The 17,818-nt window shown below is 39.7% G+C and overlaps 1 protein-coding gene across 1 annotated transcript in view; it reads right to left on the bottom strand.

The window, feature by feature from the left end:
- The window catches only part of flt4 (fms related receptor tyrosine kinase 4), a 68,550-nt gene extending 55,169 nt beyond the window's left edge, over window positions 1–13,381 (bottom strand). The window contains exon 1 of the mRNA XM_088933019.1: window positions 13,151–13,381. Within this exon, the coding sequence (XP_088789145.1) occupies window positions 13,151–13,208 (58 nt within the window). The 5' untranslated portion in view covers window positions 13,209–13,381. The remainder of the gene's footprint in view (window positions 1–13,150) is intronic.
- Between the last annotated feature and the right edge of the window lie 4,437 nt (window positions 13,382–17,818).

Here is a 17,818-nt window from a genome sequence, read left to right as displayed (position 1 = left end):
TCTCTGCACAGTTATGCACAGTGAGGATGTCTGTGGGACCATCTGTACTGATTTCCTCCTCTCATCCCAGCTATAGCTTCCTGTCCCCTGCAATGGGCCCACAGACATCTTCATGCTTTCATTTGCCGTGTTTGGTTTTGAGATGTCATCGTATTTATTTAGAAATCATTTCCTCTGCAAGTAAGCTCAAATGACTTGTACCGGTAACAATTCCAGGACAGGTCATGGGCCAACCTTCTTATGCACAGAGTTGCTGCCAAGTTTGAACACAGAAAGAAAGAAGAAAAAAAAGATTTAACCTTCAATTGGCAAAGGTGACAATGATTGTTTGAGTCCAGAAAGTTCTGGCTAGAGTTTTGCACTCCCATCTAAATGTAATTCAGAACTAAAATTCCCAGATGCATACCTTCAGAACGGTTTGGTCAATTATTCTACGGCTTATGGAATATATTGCCGATAAAGGCTACAATTCCATAAAGAATGGTTTAGCAACAGTATCATTAGCGCTTGGCTCGGATCACATAAAAAAAAATGAATGATTGTATTGATGCAAGCTCAAAACGAAAGAGTGGGATTGCGATATTACAGATACAGTATCACCGAAGGGCCGCTTTGCTGTTGTTTTGTTAGTGTGTTATTGTGAGTGGCTCTGGCTGTTTGCACGACATGGTAGGCTGTTTATCAGGGGGAGACAGATTGCACGGAGTCCTGCAGGTTGTCAGGAGAGCTAAATAAAGCCAACATTATCCAGCGGAGCGGCTGCTGGGAGGGAGGTGACGGAGGAGGGGGGGGGGGATGTTTGAGGGGGAAACGGCCGGCTTCCGCTGGCTTTGCCAGCTCTCGCTTTCCCATGAACCTCCACTGACCTTCGCTGCCAGGACCAGCAGTGTCACTGACCAGAGGAGTCAGACCTGCTTAACCCCCTCAGCACATCTTGTTTTCCAGTGTCCAGGGGACATGCAGTGTGAATGCTGTTTGACTAGCTCACTCCTTTAGTGCGGTCTTCATGCCTCTTCCAGGCTCACCCAGGACGTGTGAGCAGCCTTCGAACACCTGCGCAGATTTTTTTCGGTGGTGTCTGCTTTCTTGCAGCCTAGGCTGAGCTTCCCAGCAGGCAATTTTTTCTTCGTTTTCTTTTCTTAACACGAATTAATCAGAAGTGAAGTGGGGAAACAGAATACGTTGTAAAAGCACCAATCGCAATTAGCAGAAGATGAGGGAAGGAAAGGTTTTCGTTCTTATTGGCTTCGACTGGGCTTCATTCATAAAAGCTTAAAAAAAAAACGTCTTGCAGCTTTCATCCGATCTAGGCAACAGTCTTATTTGTATTGGCCGGAGCTCTCCGAGGAGCTGTGCTGCCAAGTGGATCAGGCTTCTGAACTTCCCCCCTGGCCCTCTACCTCAGTGAGACCACCTTACCACTCAAGCCCTCAAGCCCTCTTCCATCACCAGAGGTGGCCGATTCCTAGAGCGGGCCACCTGCGTGAGGCTCTGAGCTGCAGTAGACAAGATGGCTGAGGCCTGCTCAATATGATATACAGTACTAGCCCTACAAACAGAAGAAGACAGTATAAGATCGTGTAGCTGCTTCAGGAAACTTGTAAAGGAAAGAAGGGTTTACTGTTCCAGCTCTTGGTGATTTTTTCTAGTACAAAAGTTCAGTCGCAGCACAACTGAGTTCAGAACGTATTGAATATGAACAGGTTAAAAACTACACTAGAACTCTATACATTCTACATTGGCAATGTCTATTTTCTTATCTCCAATCAAATAATACATAAAGAATAAAATAATAATGCTGTTTGGACCAAACTGTGTCTGTTGGTCTATCTGCACAGATGTGTCTGTTGGTCTATCTGTACAGATATGTCCCTTGGTCTATCTGCACAGATATGTCCCTTGGTCTAGCTGGACAGCTGTCCAGCTCTCCAGCTGCTTTGGACCTCGACTCCCATTGGCTGAGCTCTCGGCTAACAAATCAGCTGGATGGGTGGTATGTCTGCACTGTGAGGGACTAGAACACACTGGATTCGGAAGATTATGCTCTTGTTGTGACATGTTCTGTTTTATTTACTCTCATTTACGGCTTTATCAGTAAGAAGAGTATCTGCAATGTCTTTATCAGACTTGACTTGACATACTGTATGACTTTCGTTTATGAAAAGCTTTGCCTTCTAATCCTCCTGCCATACTTCCATTATCACCCCCTGAAATATCGTGTTCACCGTCACAGTGGTCTAACCTGTAAATGCTCATGTGAAGACAAGAACAAAGACTGAGGGTGGAATAAAATTACTCCTCCACCACAAGTGGAGCCGGTATAAGCACTACCAAGAAAAGAAGAGGCTCCACAGGCTTTTATCCACTCAATGACTGAGGCCTGTACTGTTGCAAATATGTCCCACCAAATGAAATCATTTTAAAAGCCACTCCTTTAACATCCGAGATGACTGATTTTGGCTTAGTCATTTTGGAACCTGGTTTAAGGTAATTCTGTGCCTGTGACGTAGCTTCACTTTATGGATTGCCGTGTTGATAAAGGCAAGTCAGTACACATTGCTGTGGCCAAGCATTCGTATACTGACTTTCCTGAGGCACCAGGTACAGTACATGCACAGACATCCATCAATTAAAACAGTCTATAAATACATTTAAGGCTTCAGAATAAAGACTTATCCCAAAATTGAATGACGCATATAATTAAACCCAGATCTATTACTTTTTTATTGCCATTAAAAAATTACTTATGACAGACACAAACACAGCCATTTTAATTTTGTAAAGCAATTTCTTATGCACATTTCTTAGTCACGGACTACGAATGACTATCAATAATAATAACAACCCATTCAGACATCTTTCAATTTTTTTTCTTACAATAGGTTACATTGAACCCAAATGGTATATCAGCATTCCTCAGATGTGTCATTCTTCTTTGCACAGTTACATGGTAGATAACTGGAATTGTCAGTTGATAACTCCCAGGATTCCTACACAGCTAATGCAGTCAATTTGCAATCCTGTCCAAAATTCCCCACGGCACACGAGTTGTATTTTGCTCTTCGAAGGGCCTGTATCAGTCAGGCCTGTCTTTATTTAAGCGCAGTTTCGCTATAGCCTGTAGAGAACACCATGAATGTTTACTGCCTTCACAGAAGTCAGTCCTTGACAGAAATGCAAAGAGACAAAATATACAAAACAGACACACACAAAATGGTTCATGAGACAATATGTGGTTTTCTAAAAACATCCGTGTCTGTATTCCATCTGACTGACGCGAAGGTGGCGTTGTACCTAACAGACAGAGAACATCTTGACTGCAACAAGTCCCCTGAGTTTGCTTTTCATCACTTCATTACTGTAACACAAAACACAGCTTTGCTCTATTTGGTGAAGGCGAAGGCCAGAGGAAGTTATCGACAAATTGAAGTGACTGATTTTATTTAAAATCTGCAGCTGTATTTTTCTTTTTCTAACCACGATGAGTACAGTCTGGATGCTTTATTGGCCAGAAGAAAGATTAAATTCAATATATTATCTTAAGAAAAAAAAACAGAGATATCAAGCAATATATAAATAGTTTTATCAATGTTTCATTGTTAGGTCATACATTTTTAAGTGTATTTGAATTATGTTAAAGAAATATCCATATGATATGGAATGTAACATAATTCAATGTTTGGACAACATGAAGTTAGTGACAGAAACTCTCCCAAACTCTGGTTTTAATTTTTGCAAGATGATATTTCATCCATGTATATCTCAGCCTGTGAAAAAGACAACTGGTGCTTTCCAAGGATCAGTCAGGACACATTTACAAATACAACTAACAGAGAGCTTATGTGTAACAAGACTGAACACAAAAAACATTGTGCTAACTCACTTCCTTAGGCTTGTGATTAAAGCTTTCAAAGGCAAGGAAGGTTTGCCATTTGAGACTAGATTTGTGGTCAGAACTAAGAATTATCACCCATTTTTCAGAAAATGAAGTAAGCTACGATCATTAGGACAGTGTTTTTATGGAGAGAGAAGAAGTCAGGGGTCACAATATGGGGCTCATTATAAAACATATTTAAGACGGACACAGATGCTTAATTCAGTCATTAAAAAAAGATGCTTGAACCTGCACGGCTCAGATAGTTGCGCTTTTTTTGTGTTGACAGAGGCCTTCTGTCAGAGTCTATATTTCTCCACGGGCGTTCCTGCCGTGAGCAGACCACCACTGTGGAAACACTGCTCACTCCCAGAGGTGTTCCGAACTGACGTCCCCACTGTTGACTGAAGCACCTGATCTCCAGTTTATTCAAAAGCCCCAGTCAGACTTTCTGTGTGTGGTATGGTTTAGCTGATTTGGGAGTTCTTCATTTTTCTGCAGTCCCTCTGCAAATACAACCTAATAGCTTAGGAAAGCTGACCCACAGAATGCAGGGGTCACTTCCAGCGCAGGGTAATGAGAACAGGGTCTCGTGGCCGAACGGCAGGACTCTGGTTGCCACTTGGCTGAAACCGTCACCCATAAAGGAGCCTCAGCTTCCAGAGACCATATGACAAACCCACACTTTGCTCACTGGAGTACAGGGCAGGCTATACAGTATAACTGGAGTGACTCTGACAATTTTAGGTGCATCATTTTTATTTGATTACTATAATACAAATGCACACAAATATACGCTGCTTAGTAGAACATTTAATCAAAAGCAACTTACATACATTATAAGGTAAAGCATTCATCAACAACTGCTGCTGCAGGCACCCAGTGACAGTTACTTCCTGGTAACCAGTTTTTCTCCTTGGCAAACCCTGCTAACCCCATAACTTTGTGGCAACATCACGAAAAGTTGTAACTTAGTACAGAATTGTGACAAAGACAATTTGTAAGCTCCAGCAGCTGTTGACAAAATACTCTTTACCATGTTGACACAGCCAAAATATAACTAACACAATGCTGCTGGAACTTTCACTTGCCAGCACGAGATTTTGTAACACTCTGACATTTTAATAAAGTGTATAAAACATCCCAGGCTAATGTATTCTAAAACATATACACACAGGGAAACATCTTAGGTTTTTGGAACGTGGCTATAGCTTCGTGTCTAAAATATCTGACATGTTAAAAACTCCATAAGGGTGTAAAAGCCTTGCTAAAATAGTTTGCCAGCAATATTTGCAAATGTTGTAACAATGGTTTGTGTTAGCTAGAAATGGACCACTTACTCTACTCCTCTTTTATTGCAACTTAAATATGACCTCCATTCACGGAATTCAGCAGAATCTCTCAGAATCAGAAAAATGTTGTGCGCAGATTCCTTAGAAATGAAATCTGGCTAAATCAGATTCGACCTTGACATTCAAAGCCTGCTCAAGGGCCCTGTGTGACTCTGCTCATTTACCCACATTCCTGCTCACAGTGACCTGTATTCTGTTTCTCCCTCTTGCAGCGAGACTATGGGGTACAGAAAACACCTCCTATGAGATGTGCTTGAGGTTGTTATTCTGAGGTTTAAAGGCTACCCTGCACCTAATAAATACAAAAAGCACATTCCAGCACATCCCAAAGCAGCATAGGCTCCTAGTATCATACTGCTGTGATTTATTACAGCTCTTCTGTTTTAAATGATGAAACAATGGACAGAAGAGACTACAGACACAGGGATAATGAAAATAATACTTGAAATGAAATAGACATCCTAAGACTGGAAACACAGAACCTTCTGACAATAAGCCTATCCAGTCAAGAAGGGACACACTCAGAGATGAAGGCCCAAAATCTTCTCACAGGACAATGAAAGCTTTTTGGTCCACTTTTTCAATCTCTAAATTGACTCCAGCTGATGTGAATTTTTTTTACAATTTCCTTAGAAATTATTTTTTCTTTTTGCCATTTCTACTCTCTTGATAGACTTGACACAGCCAGACAATTAGTTTCAGAAAATTGGAAGCAACGCTTTTTGAAACTGTGGCAACTTAATTATCAGTGGACAAGGGCTATTATTAAAGTTCTTGCAAAAACTGTTACAGACGTCTAAAAAGATCCCATGCAGGAAGTCCACACTATGTACAAAACAGCCTTAAATGCAAAGAAATATAAATGACTGCACAGACCTCTTCACTTTCTTTATCTAGTCATCAGATTAACATGCCAGACTGTGAGAGACCTTTGGCAAGACCTTCAGTTGCTAGTACATCACACTATGAATCTGTAATACAGTTATTAAAGAGTTCTGTTATTAAAGTCAAATGATCTGGGGATGTCTGGATATATAGTACATAGTACATAGTAAGAGTAAAATGCATGACAGTCAGTTTTAATAGAACATTTTTTGAAACAGTATTTTTTAACATACAGTTATGCGTTTTCACTAATGAGAATCAATACTGCACAATGACTTTATCACTGATTATATTATTATTAACACCTCTGTTATTGACTAATATGATTTTCTCCTGACCCAGGAAAGTAACTGTGAATAAATTATTTTCTGGTCTTGGAGGTACAGATGTTTGGATTATGAGCTCCTGGCGCTCAGGCACTATAGTGTAAAGAAAACTGAAGAGCAAATTCCATACAACAAATTCTATACAAATTGCAAAAGTGTTTTACTTCATAGCAGCCCTGAAATGCAGACCCAGCTGGAGGAGAGGGCTTTGATAAGAGCATTAAGGCAAAACAACATTTAAAAAAAAAAAACGGATTCAGAAGAATTCATCCATTGGCAAATTCAGTCTATTTCAATGCATGTTTTGTTATTTTTGTCTTATTTACCAGAAACATGCATGCCATGCTCTTACTGTGAATGCATGACTAAGACTACACAAACGTGCAAGAAATAAGAATGGTCAGCCTGAATGTCTCCGAGTGCAACATCTGTTGATGCTACCGTTAGGATTCCCAGTCAGAAGGGAAGAGGTTCCCCATGCTGGGAATCCTTGCTGTATTTCTGGAATGCTTAAATCATTTACCACTAAATTGTCTAAGGAGAAACTTTTCAAAATTAATTAGCGCCCCGACTAAGTGCCACAGTTGGCTTTTCCCCAGTCACTGCCTCTTGCGCTCTCATTAATTGGCCGCACTGAAGGTGAATTTGCCAGCAGCGCGTGGTTTCTTAAGCTCACGGACAGGAAACCAGAAATTAAGCAGCAGTCTGCAAGCTCTTCCTCGGGGGCTTCAATTATGCAGGCTTTAAAAGAAGGGCCGCACATGTCCAACACCTCACAGCAGGCCTCAGCCCTGGCCAGTACACAACGGGTCCACCTGTCACTCTACTGTGGACATTCCCAGCCCCACACGCCCAGCTACACTCAGGGCTACAAGCCTTTTGGGTTTTTATATACCTGCCACTGGGGTTTATGGCAAAACAGGCACCTAATTCAGCTCCCATGTACAAGCAACGAGAGCTTTGATCCGTGTGCAGCTGGAGCCAGCACAGGAAAATTAGAACGAGACGAGCCCATCGAGTTTGCTGGGTATGTAGTAATTAATTGAACCAAGGATCTCACCCAGCCATTTCTTCAAAAAAGCCAGGGAACTGCCTTTGTCTCCTGTTCTCAGCTTTCTCGTAGAGTTCGTTGTTCAAGACTAAAGGACCAGTAAAAGCACGTTAACCTAACTGTTCAGTTAGACAGTAATGCAATAACTGTGCAGCAGGAGTGCAGCCTTTTGAAAAAGAACCTTGCCACTTTGCAAAGATAATGATTCTAGTGGGGACAGACTGGAAAAAAATCATTTCTTTCCCCATCGAGGGGTGCAGTGGCCCACACAGTGGTTAATGTATTTGGCAAGTTAAGCAGTGTTTTAATTTAATTGACAAAACCTGCGAAAACTTACAACAACAGCTGCCTAAAAAACCTGTGTCCACATTTCCGTGGAAGTTCACTTAACAAGTTTAACAGCAATTTATTACTTTAGCACTGTGCCTTCATCCTGCACACATCTGCAGTGGAGCAGCAAAAGACATATACATGTTTAATTATCTGGAACCATATGTAACAAGTTATAGCATAATTAAATTATTGGTTCCACATTTATCCATTTTTGTTATAGCCTCTCTGTCATCAAGCACGTTATGTACATAAATCAATATGAAAACAATAAATTCTTCATGTGTATTCACATGCTCTTTTAACAGTTCCTGGATTCAGCAGATTACCTATCTTTGCATACTAGTGTCGACAACTTAATGTAGTTATGCCTGATCTTGAACCGTAAAGCATGTTCATCATAGTTACTCTTGTTGTTTCAGTTTAGTTCCTGAAGCTCAGACGCATGCTGTGGAACCAGGGCAGAGCAAATTAAGCCTCAGGATCCAGGAAAGTGACAAGGCTATTTTATAACCCGAATACGTGTTTGGTCTCAGACTATTAGACCATCTAATTCAGTGGCAGGGTGAGGCAAATAAGGACAAGTATGTCATATTTAACTGAACTAATTAGATATTTTGTCAAATTCATAAATTGGATACTAAAGAGATGTATGGTTTTAAGTACAATCTTGAAGCTGAGATCCTTTAAAGGTCCCTATCCATTTAGGTATTACACTGCTAGTGTCCGCTAATCTTTTTTTAATTTATCAGGACCATAGCCCCTATCTTTTAATTATCAATTTAGGATATGATCTGCTTTCAGTTATTGTTACCACACCATGTTTCAAATACATCAGGAACTAATTAGGCAGAGGGAACCCATCTGCTATTTTAAAGTGTCCTTGAATGTTTTCATTTTTACTGGTGCACAGCAATACTTGCAATAACAAAATTAGGCAACAAATTATGACTAAAAAATATTTTTACCTGTACTGATGTTATTCTTCTCAGGTCTAGCCCTTATCCCTATACAGAGTGTATTGTCACTCCCTAAAGTTAGATCAGATTTCTGTTACTGATACAATTTTCATGTGACACTTGTCCCTTCTAAAAAGCCAAATACAGACTCCCCCACAAAGACCCAATTACAGCTGGAGGATTTGTGCCTATACAGTATCTGGAGGATTTGTTAGATGTGCTTTGCTTTACAAACTTCAATAAACATTGTTGGAAGAAAAAAGAGACCAGAATCAGAAGTGATGAAAAGCCAGGTTATGCAACCTTAAAGGAACTTCAGCTGTAACCAAGCATTAGACTTCAAAAAAGATCCTCCATTTTGTATCTTTCAAGTTTAACTGCGGAAACCACAAACCCACTTCACATCTGAAAATGAAGCAGAGTCCCCTGGAAAACTGCTCCTGCTTCCTCTCTCTTCCGGGGGGAGAAGTAATGGTTAAACAAAAGCTGGGAAAATGTGTCTGTCTGTTGTTGTTAACAACATTTGTGCAACAGATCTTTTCTCCAATGATCATAACAGCACGAAACAATTCCAAGTAAAAAAAGTCCTCGTCACATCTAAGATCAGAATGTGACAGTACTGGATAGTACTGGATATTATCTTAGAGATTGGGATATAAAGAGATACCACCAGGATTCCTGTAAAAATAGATAGTTTCTTCTGATCTAGTAAAACTCATAATCAGCTTTTCTCATGACCATTACCCATGGTTCTTTGCAATCCAAACTCAGCTTGGACAAAGAGTAATAATATGAATTCATCCCCTGCTCCCACATATTTTCTTTAGTGTTTTATTCAGCAATAAAACTTCAGACATGTCTTGTCCATCAGGCTCCCCACAATGCTGATCCCAAACCCGACATCTGAGTTTTAGTTGATTCACAGCTAAAGGAGTTACAAAATCTGTCACACTTACTGTATTTCTTCAATCTTCAGCCACATAGAACACATCCTAGCTTTCTGCAGGGCAAGAATTGAGAACACTGAAGAAAATATCAGAACAGAAGTTTTGGCTTTCGGTTTCTTCCAGCCAGGCTAGAGTAGGCACTACCAACACTCTTCCCAAATCCCCACATTATCCCATAAAAATAATGAGAGTCCTCTTCTGGGCCTTGGGTGCTATCTGTGTGGAGTGTGTATGTTCTCCCTGGGTTTGCATGGTTTTCCTCTGGGTGCGCAGGTTTACCTCACACTTATCACATATTGAAAAGCTAAATGGATCTGGTGTGAATGTGTGCGTGTCCGTGTTTGTGTCTGTCTGCCCTGTGATGGACTCGTGTCCTGTCCAGGATGTACCCTGCCTTTTGACTGTTGCATGCTGGGATAGGCTCCAGTGACCCAGAATTGGTTAGAAAATGGATGTTCAAGCAGGAGCCTCCTTTTTTAAAAACTTAACCTAATATTATCACAACTACTTAAAATGTCTGTTTTCATCACTACTTTAAATATAAAGAGCATTAAAAAAATTGTCGTTCACGTCTTGCTGTACATTGGCCATACAACAGTGAGGTTTGAAGAATAGTTTCGGAAAGCTGAAGTCAAATACTTTAAATACACAGATAAACAGATTTTTATTGCTTTCAAGAAGGAACTTTTTAGGAGTCATACGACTTGTTTCATCTGTAAAAGAGATTCATGTTTTTTAAAAAAGAAACTGGAAATCTCATCATACAAGAATAGCATTACTTATATAACTCATCTTTAACTCATCAAAAAGTTACCATAATCCACAGTCACCCTTGACAATAGCATCAATATAGTGCAAGAATCTACAAGTTTTAATGCTACACTTCGCATATCACATTTCAGTGTTTTGAAGACAAATAGTAAAAATAAAGGCAAGTATTCCAAAATCCATGCAACTTCCTTTCCCAGAGGATCCCATTTAGAAATTGCTGGATATTTTTTGAGAAGAGTGAGGAGACTGTTTTATGTCTTGCCAAATGCCTTGAACAACAAAATCCTTTTTTCAAAAAGGAGGCCAAGCGGCAGAGTTTTTAAGTGAAAAGGGAAAATGTTCTTCTTTCGATGGTAACTCCGCACAAAGACAATAAAAGCTTCAATAATCTTCTTGTAGAGTTGATATAGGCAAATACTAATAAAACAAATATTGTTTTTATGTGTTGTTGTCTTACAAATACGTTAGGTTGCTCACAAATGTGCTGAGGTAACTATAGGACACGTCGCATGAGCTCAGTTGCGTTCCTTCTATACAAATGACATAAGGCAAACGTCCCTGTATAACATTTAAGTGAATGTAAACTCTGCAAATGAGGCAGAAGCCACCATGTCTTCTCATGACCAGAACAAGGAAAAAATATTTGCATTATGTAAAAAACATAATTAATCCATTGCGTCTCTCTAACAAATGAAACCGGTATAATCAAGGATATGGAGACTTCTGGGTAATTTCCATATAGTAGTCTGACTGCCAGCTTACAAGGTATAAGCGATACTCAGTTATTAAAAAAACAAGAGTAAAACATAGGATTCGATTTCCATCTGAACGAGTGAGTGGCCTATGTAAAATGCGTGGCTGTTCCCCTTCAACTTTGACAGGTTTCACCATTCAAAACCAATCACCTTGAGGAAAGCATACAATGCACTTATTAAAACTGTGATACAACACATCCTGCGCTTGTGAAATTCTTTGGCCGCGCGTGAAAACTTCTCCAAACTCTCATCTATTATTCATCCACTGAGACTGCGCTGCGCTGTCTAAAATTACTCGGACTCAGTTTTGCAACTGCTCTGAAACGTCTGCCAGGTCATACATGGAGCCATTTCACAAGTCATTGTAAACACTTTGATTAAACTAAAAACACGTAAAATGCAGGTTTCAAGTGGAGCGGCCTTGTTACTGTCATGAGACAAAAATACATTTTGAACCAAAAATGTAAAAGTCTTTGTATTACACTACATCACATCTAAATGAGGAGCATGGGGATTTGTATACCATGTAGTTTCACATCATACTCAAAGTTTTGTAGCATCTGAAAATGAAAATCCCGTTATAAGCATCCTTCAGGACGGATGCTATAGAAGTTGCTGTGGCGTGACGGTATGATAACATACTGTAGGGTCTCCCCCTTGCGGTTGGTAATACTACTGCATGTGAAATTGTAAGGCGTTGTCTGCGTTCTCTGATCAATTAATCGTTTTCCTTGGATCATCAAGGCAGTGGCGCGGATCCCAGATACTGTCACTTCAGCTGATATTTAAGTTACTCCTCCTGTACTCTTTTGGAGATGAATAGCTGCAGCTCCGTATTATTAATGTAACTGTCGGATCATTAAACTACACTTATGTAGCTATTATTTTTTCATGATATATCATTGTAACACTATCAGTTTAGTGAATAATATACTTTTGAGAACTGTTCAAAAACGAATAGTCTGACACAATTGAAAGTTAATCTTTCTCACTATTTCATCCAGTAGCGTTACGCATCATCACAGAAGATTCTCTTCTGTCGCATAGATTTTAAAGACGTTTCAACTCTACAATAGTATTCCTCCTCTATAATTATTTTTGTAATCGGAATGTTCAGAGTTTTTAACGCTTATCCTCGTTGTTTATTTTTACTTAAACCTGCGACTTTCGAGAATTTTAAATTATTTAGTAAACCGTAATGTACTGTTACAAAGGCCCACGAAAACAGCTCGTATTTCTGACGTAAACAACCTGTTTCAACCTGTCAAATACATTCCGTGCAAAATGTAGCGTAATCGAGGGCTGTTTACTACGCGAAATATGGGAAAATACTTTTACAAGCATCACTTTATTTGCGGAGACAGGTCTGTTAGTTCCATAAGCCTATTGAATTTATATCGAGTGAATAAGTGAATTCCATTCATAGCCAAAGAAATTAGTTATATGAACAGTTTCAATATTAATTGATTAAAAAACAATGTATAGAGTTCCGAAATATTAACTACGATTCTTTCTTTGTATTTCACGTGTATTAGGAAAGAGACCTTTGTATGACTTGGACCCATCGTAATTGCCGGTCTGTTCCATTAACCAACCAAACCACAACAACGATGATACTGGCTCCCGAAGATACAGCATCTACCTTATATTACATTTATACATAGAATAAATGAATGAGATTATAAATCCCACACATACACAAAGTCGACAGCTTTCTTTGGCTGGGCTTCTATGCATTTTCTTTGAAAACTAACTTGTGTGTTGCAAATACATTTTCTCTCACATCTCTGTAAAAAAAAACTTCGACAGTTGGTATAATAACAGATTAATTATAACGCAGAAATAGCTGAAAGTTTAGGGTGTTACAAATGAGGAATGACCGAAAAGAGGGTACTCCTACCTGATACACAAGCGATCCCAATCCAAATCCGGCAGAAAATAGTAAAATCTCTCTTCATTTCCAGATTTCCAGTCCTCGGATGTTTAGAGCTAACGAATTAAAAAATAAAAACCCAGTTGTTCCTTTTTTATCTGTGAAATCAAAAAGGAGAAAGGGGTGAGAGAGAAGTCTCTGTCCGCGGTTACAGCAAGTCTCAGGTGAGCTTCAGCAAAGCTGCTCTGTCCTCACAGCGCGACAGGGAGGATGTCTAAAAAGTCAGGGAAGAGAAAAGGCGCTTTTCCTGTTAAAAGGAAATGTTTTTTTAAAGATCAGAATGGATTTACAATGATTTCCTTTTCCCCCTTCTTTTAGCGCTCGCGACTGAGGCACCACATCCACCGTTAACTTTCACAAAAATACAGAAATGGTTTTGGCGATTGTTCTCCATGATAAACCCCCTCCTCACTTCAGTAAAAAGCGAGAATCCCTCCTCCACTCTGTAATACCAGCGCCAACATAACAACGAAGAAGACAAGTGTCCGAATGATTCTGATGTACATTTAATTGTTCTAGCATCTGACATCTGGAAAAGTAAAACTTTCAAGTATTGTTTTCTCTGTGTTAGGAGAAAACAGTCAAACGTTTGAGAAAGAAAAAACTCCTTAGGAAGTTAAATCGAGTATATCTCTGTGTCTTTAAATGATCTTTACGCTTCGATCTGTTTAAAACCAATTGGAATGAAACATCAGTGATAAGAGTCTAAAAACATCCCAAGCTGAAGAAAACGTTTCTAAAAGAAAAATTTCAAATACCTAATGAAGGAAAATCAACACTGCAAATTGTGCTTTGGTGTTTTTGTACTACTGCAGGTCTCCCACGAAACAACACCTACTAATTTCTTTTGAACCGCTTACAGAAATTAACCCCGCTATGCTGACTCCCATACCTCAGTGTGTTTTACTTTGGTTTGCCAGTGAGCATAAGACCAATGCCTAGAGTACAGAACTTTCCAAAATAGTATTTTCTGTTATATCATTGTTATATCTCATCTCCTTCTTCTAGTCAGAGCTTTGAGATTTTTAAAATGTGCTTATAAACAAAGTATAGTATTCGCAACATATCTCCTACAAGAAAATGTAGCCACAAATGGAAAAAATGCAGTCCTTGCCCATGTCATTAGATCACAAACACCATAGCTACAAATAAGTGATACCAGTTGGAAAAAAAGCGAGGAGATTATTCAGATTCATGCAATATATTAGCATTCAAGTTAAATGAACATCTACCAAGGCTTTGTAATGACAATACACCACAGAACATGTTGCGTGAACTGGCTTTTAAAATCAATTTGGCTGATGCTTTTATAAAACGCACTTTGCAGTTGGAATCACTGACACAGTTGGCCATTTTGACGGACCAATTCAAGGTACTGTAAGTGTCTTGCTCAAGGGTGCAACAGCAGTATCACACCTGAGGTCCAAACCCACAACCAGAACCCTGATCGCTGCTCCACACCGCAGACTCCCTGGGCTTTGATATCTGAGCACAATGTTTCCTTTTCGACTATTTAGGCCTTAAACAATATCGTAAAAACCTGCAAAACTTAAGGCACAGTAAGCTTGTACTCCAAGCCAGACAGGAAAATCCTGAATATTAGATGGACGAAGGTAATGTCTAAATTTCATCAGTACCGCCATTGTCCTGCAGACGTTCCTGACTGCTGCACCCCTGCTTAGCAATTTTTAATGGTTGTGATCCCCATTCACGAACCTTCGGGGGTGTGGGAGAGTATGTAAGGGGAAAAGCAAACCAATACAAGTACTAAGTGTGAAGCATCGCCTTCATTTGCTTCACAGACATTTGTATAAATCCTAAAGATTCAAGAATGATGCAAGTGATTAACTCTTCCTAAGGGAAAGTCACTACAGATGTGCATTTACATTTTTAATTACTGAGAAACAGGGATAAAATCTGGTATTCAGTTCCAACGTATGTTGTACATTTGCAACAAGCGATGTAAAGAGATGTTCAGTATTTTTCTACTCTCAAGCCCCATCTTCATAGACTGCAAAAGCCATCACAATTAAAACCATGTGCTCCCTACAGACTCATATTAAGTAAGTCCTTTGTGAATTCATATCACTCTGAATTTATACTAAAAAAATAATAGAGGCTGGGTAATCAAAAGCCACCGGGAAGAAAAAATGCTTAACTTTGGATATTTTCAAAGCTCCATTTCAGGAATTTGACAATCGGCACCCCACCATGTCAAGTTATCGCAAAGCTCTGTATCATGTTTTCCCAGAGAAGACTCCCTGTGCTTATGTTTTATTTGGCCATGGCATCATCTATCAATAAAGCTGTTTTTGTGGGCAGAGCATTCTATAGCCTGCTCCTGCTGAGAACTCTTCTTCATGAGCCCACATTCAGCACAGGCAGAGGAACTCCAGGCTAATGCATTACCTTAAATTGATTCCTCCTGAAGAACTCCAAATCTCTTCACACAGAGTTCATTGTTATCTTTGTACTGTTTATATCAACAGCTGTCACAAAGCTATTACAAAACTTGAAATATTCTGATACTCCCCACCTTGGAAATAGCCTCAGGACTGAATATTGAATGATAGAATGCTGAAGTTTGTGTGCATTGCTCAGTGGCATCAAAAACTAAGAATGTGTGTGGAAGTTCCCAAAAGGTTGATTAAGTGCACCCTTCACAATATAGAAATAGCCACTGGAGTTAACAAAAAGAGACATGTTAGTTATCAACAAGTCTTGTGAGGACATGACATCTGCATAAGATGAGAGAGATCTGAACAATGCCATTGAGCCCTGAAAGGAAGTTACATTGTGCAAAGAAAGTGCATTCTTCAGCAGGAATGTAAAGAAAAATATTGAAATAAGAATGTTTTTCTATTATTTTAAGCAGTGAGGAATATTTTACATTGCGCCTCAAGGCACCCATACCTCAGACCTTCCACACAATGTTTGCATTGAACAGTTGTAATTAAAAATTGTTCCTTTGGATTTCAGGTCCACAACTCTTGGCAAGGATCCTTGACAATAAAAGGCATTCCTTTCTGGCAAGTTAACCCCCCTGTTCAAGACTCGCGATTGCTAGCATGCTGACATCTTCACTGAGTACATAAATGTCTGGCCAGACCCTGCTGATTCAACCCAGACAGAGCCAGAGGTTGCTGAAGATCACAGAGTGACCCCAGAGCTCATGCATCAACTTTTATGTATAAAATGTCCCTGTGATTCAAACCAATTGTAAACGTGAAGATGTCAGTTAAAGGGATTACAAACAGCCCAGCACTCTATAAAGATCAACTGTCTAATACAAAATGGAAGGAAGAGTGTTAATGAAGGTCATCTCCTCTTCCCTCTCAAATGGATTCCAAACAAGACAGCGGCCTGAGACTCTCTTCAATGCATGAAAAGCACAAAACTCCCTCACAGTACTCATCTACCACCTCCGAACGAAAAACAAGACTCATTTTCAGCCATTCAGAAATTAATCATATTTTTCAAGGTTTGAAAAGAGAGGGGTACAAACTTGTTTGGGACCAGTCCTTTGTTTAAAACTCTAATCACATTTTTTTGTCTCTGTGGTGTGGAATTTCTGAATTCGGCATCAGCTGAACATTGCCTTATAACTGACAGTCTGAGAACAGAAGAATGCATATCTGACTAATGGAATGGCTTACCCTTGCAAGCAATATTAAGTATATATGTATAACTGGAACTAATAATTTGATTAACTCTGAATTTTTCATTGTTTATAGCTTAAACCGTGTTATATATTTTAAACTGTCAAATTTTGTAAGCGCCCTGAAATCTATTCTCTTTTTGGAAAATGAAAGCAGTAGACGTCAAATACTGCTATGCACGTACGCGTCGTGCTCTGGCTTTTGTGGTTACGTTCCCTAAGTAGGTCTGCGTCCCGAGCAACGATACACAGATTGTTGTCACAATCTGATTTAACAGGACAAGGCAACAGGTAATGGTCACGGTATCCTGGAGCTTTTCCTGCAATCACAGGGTACAAAGCACCAGTACATCCTGGATGAGATGCCCGTTCATGTCATGTGCATACAAACATGCCCAGGAGTAATTTAGAGGCATCACTTAATTTAACAGGACCATTGGGTAACAGAGATTGAGCTGTTTTATGAGGTCAAAACACAGAAAATGTGCAAGACTGATCAAAACCAAAGCAAAAGGGAATAGATAATATCGTGATGGTATTCTTCTACTGTAAACAGTAACATACCTTTGAGCACAGCACAAAAATAACTGATTGACAAAGGGCAGGAATGCCCCTGAGGAAGATGCTGTTTTTTGGTAAAATGATAACTGGGACTCGCCATCACGCAGAGCATTTCATTGCTGTTCCACAATCAAGTGAACAACAGAGAAAAGAAAGATCAGCAGGGAATGCCAATTAATGCGTATCAGTTTCCAGATAAAAGAGCTTCGGCACAGGACCGTAACTCCTGCGACACTTTTAAAGATAGAGGCTCCATCCTGGGCAGCGTGTCTGACTGGGGCTCGGTAATGTGTTTCCTGACCCTGGGACCTCATGAATGGAAAGAACTGGTTTCAAGGCTCTGTCCTTGAGTGGACACCCTGGGGGGGACTCTTGAGAAGGAAATTGTAGCCTTTCAAGTGCCAGCGAGGAGAAAA

The sequence above is a fragment of the Atractosteus spatula genome, chromosome 14 (assembly GCF_055471065.1).
Source record: "Atractosteus spatula isolate fAtrSpa1 chromosome 14, fAtrSpa1.hap1, whole genome shotgun sequence".
Taxonomy (NCBI): domain Eukaryota; kingdom Metazoa; phylum Chordata; class Actinopteri; order Semionotiformes; family Lepisosteidae; genus Atractosteus; species Atractosteus spatula.
This window is presented reverse-complemented; position numbering and strand designations above follow the sequence as displayed.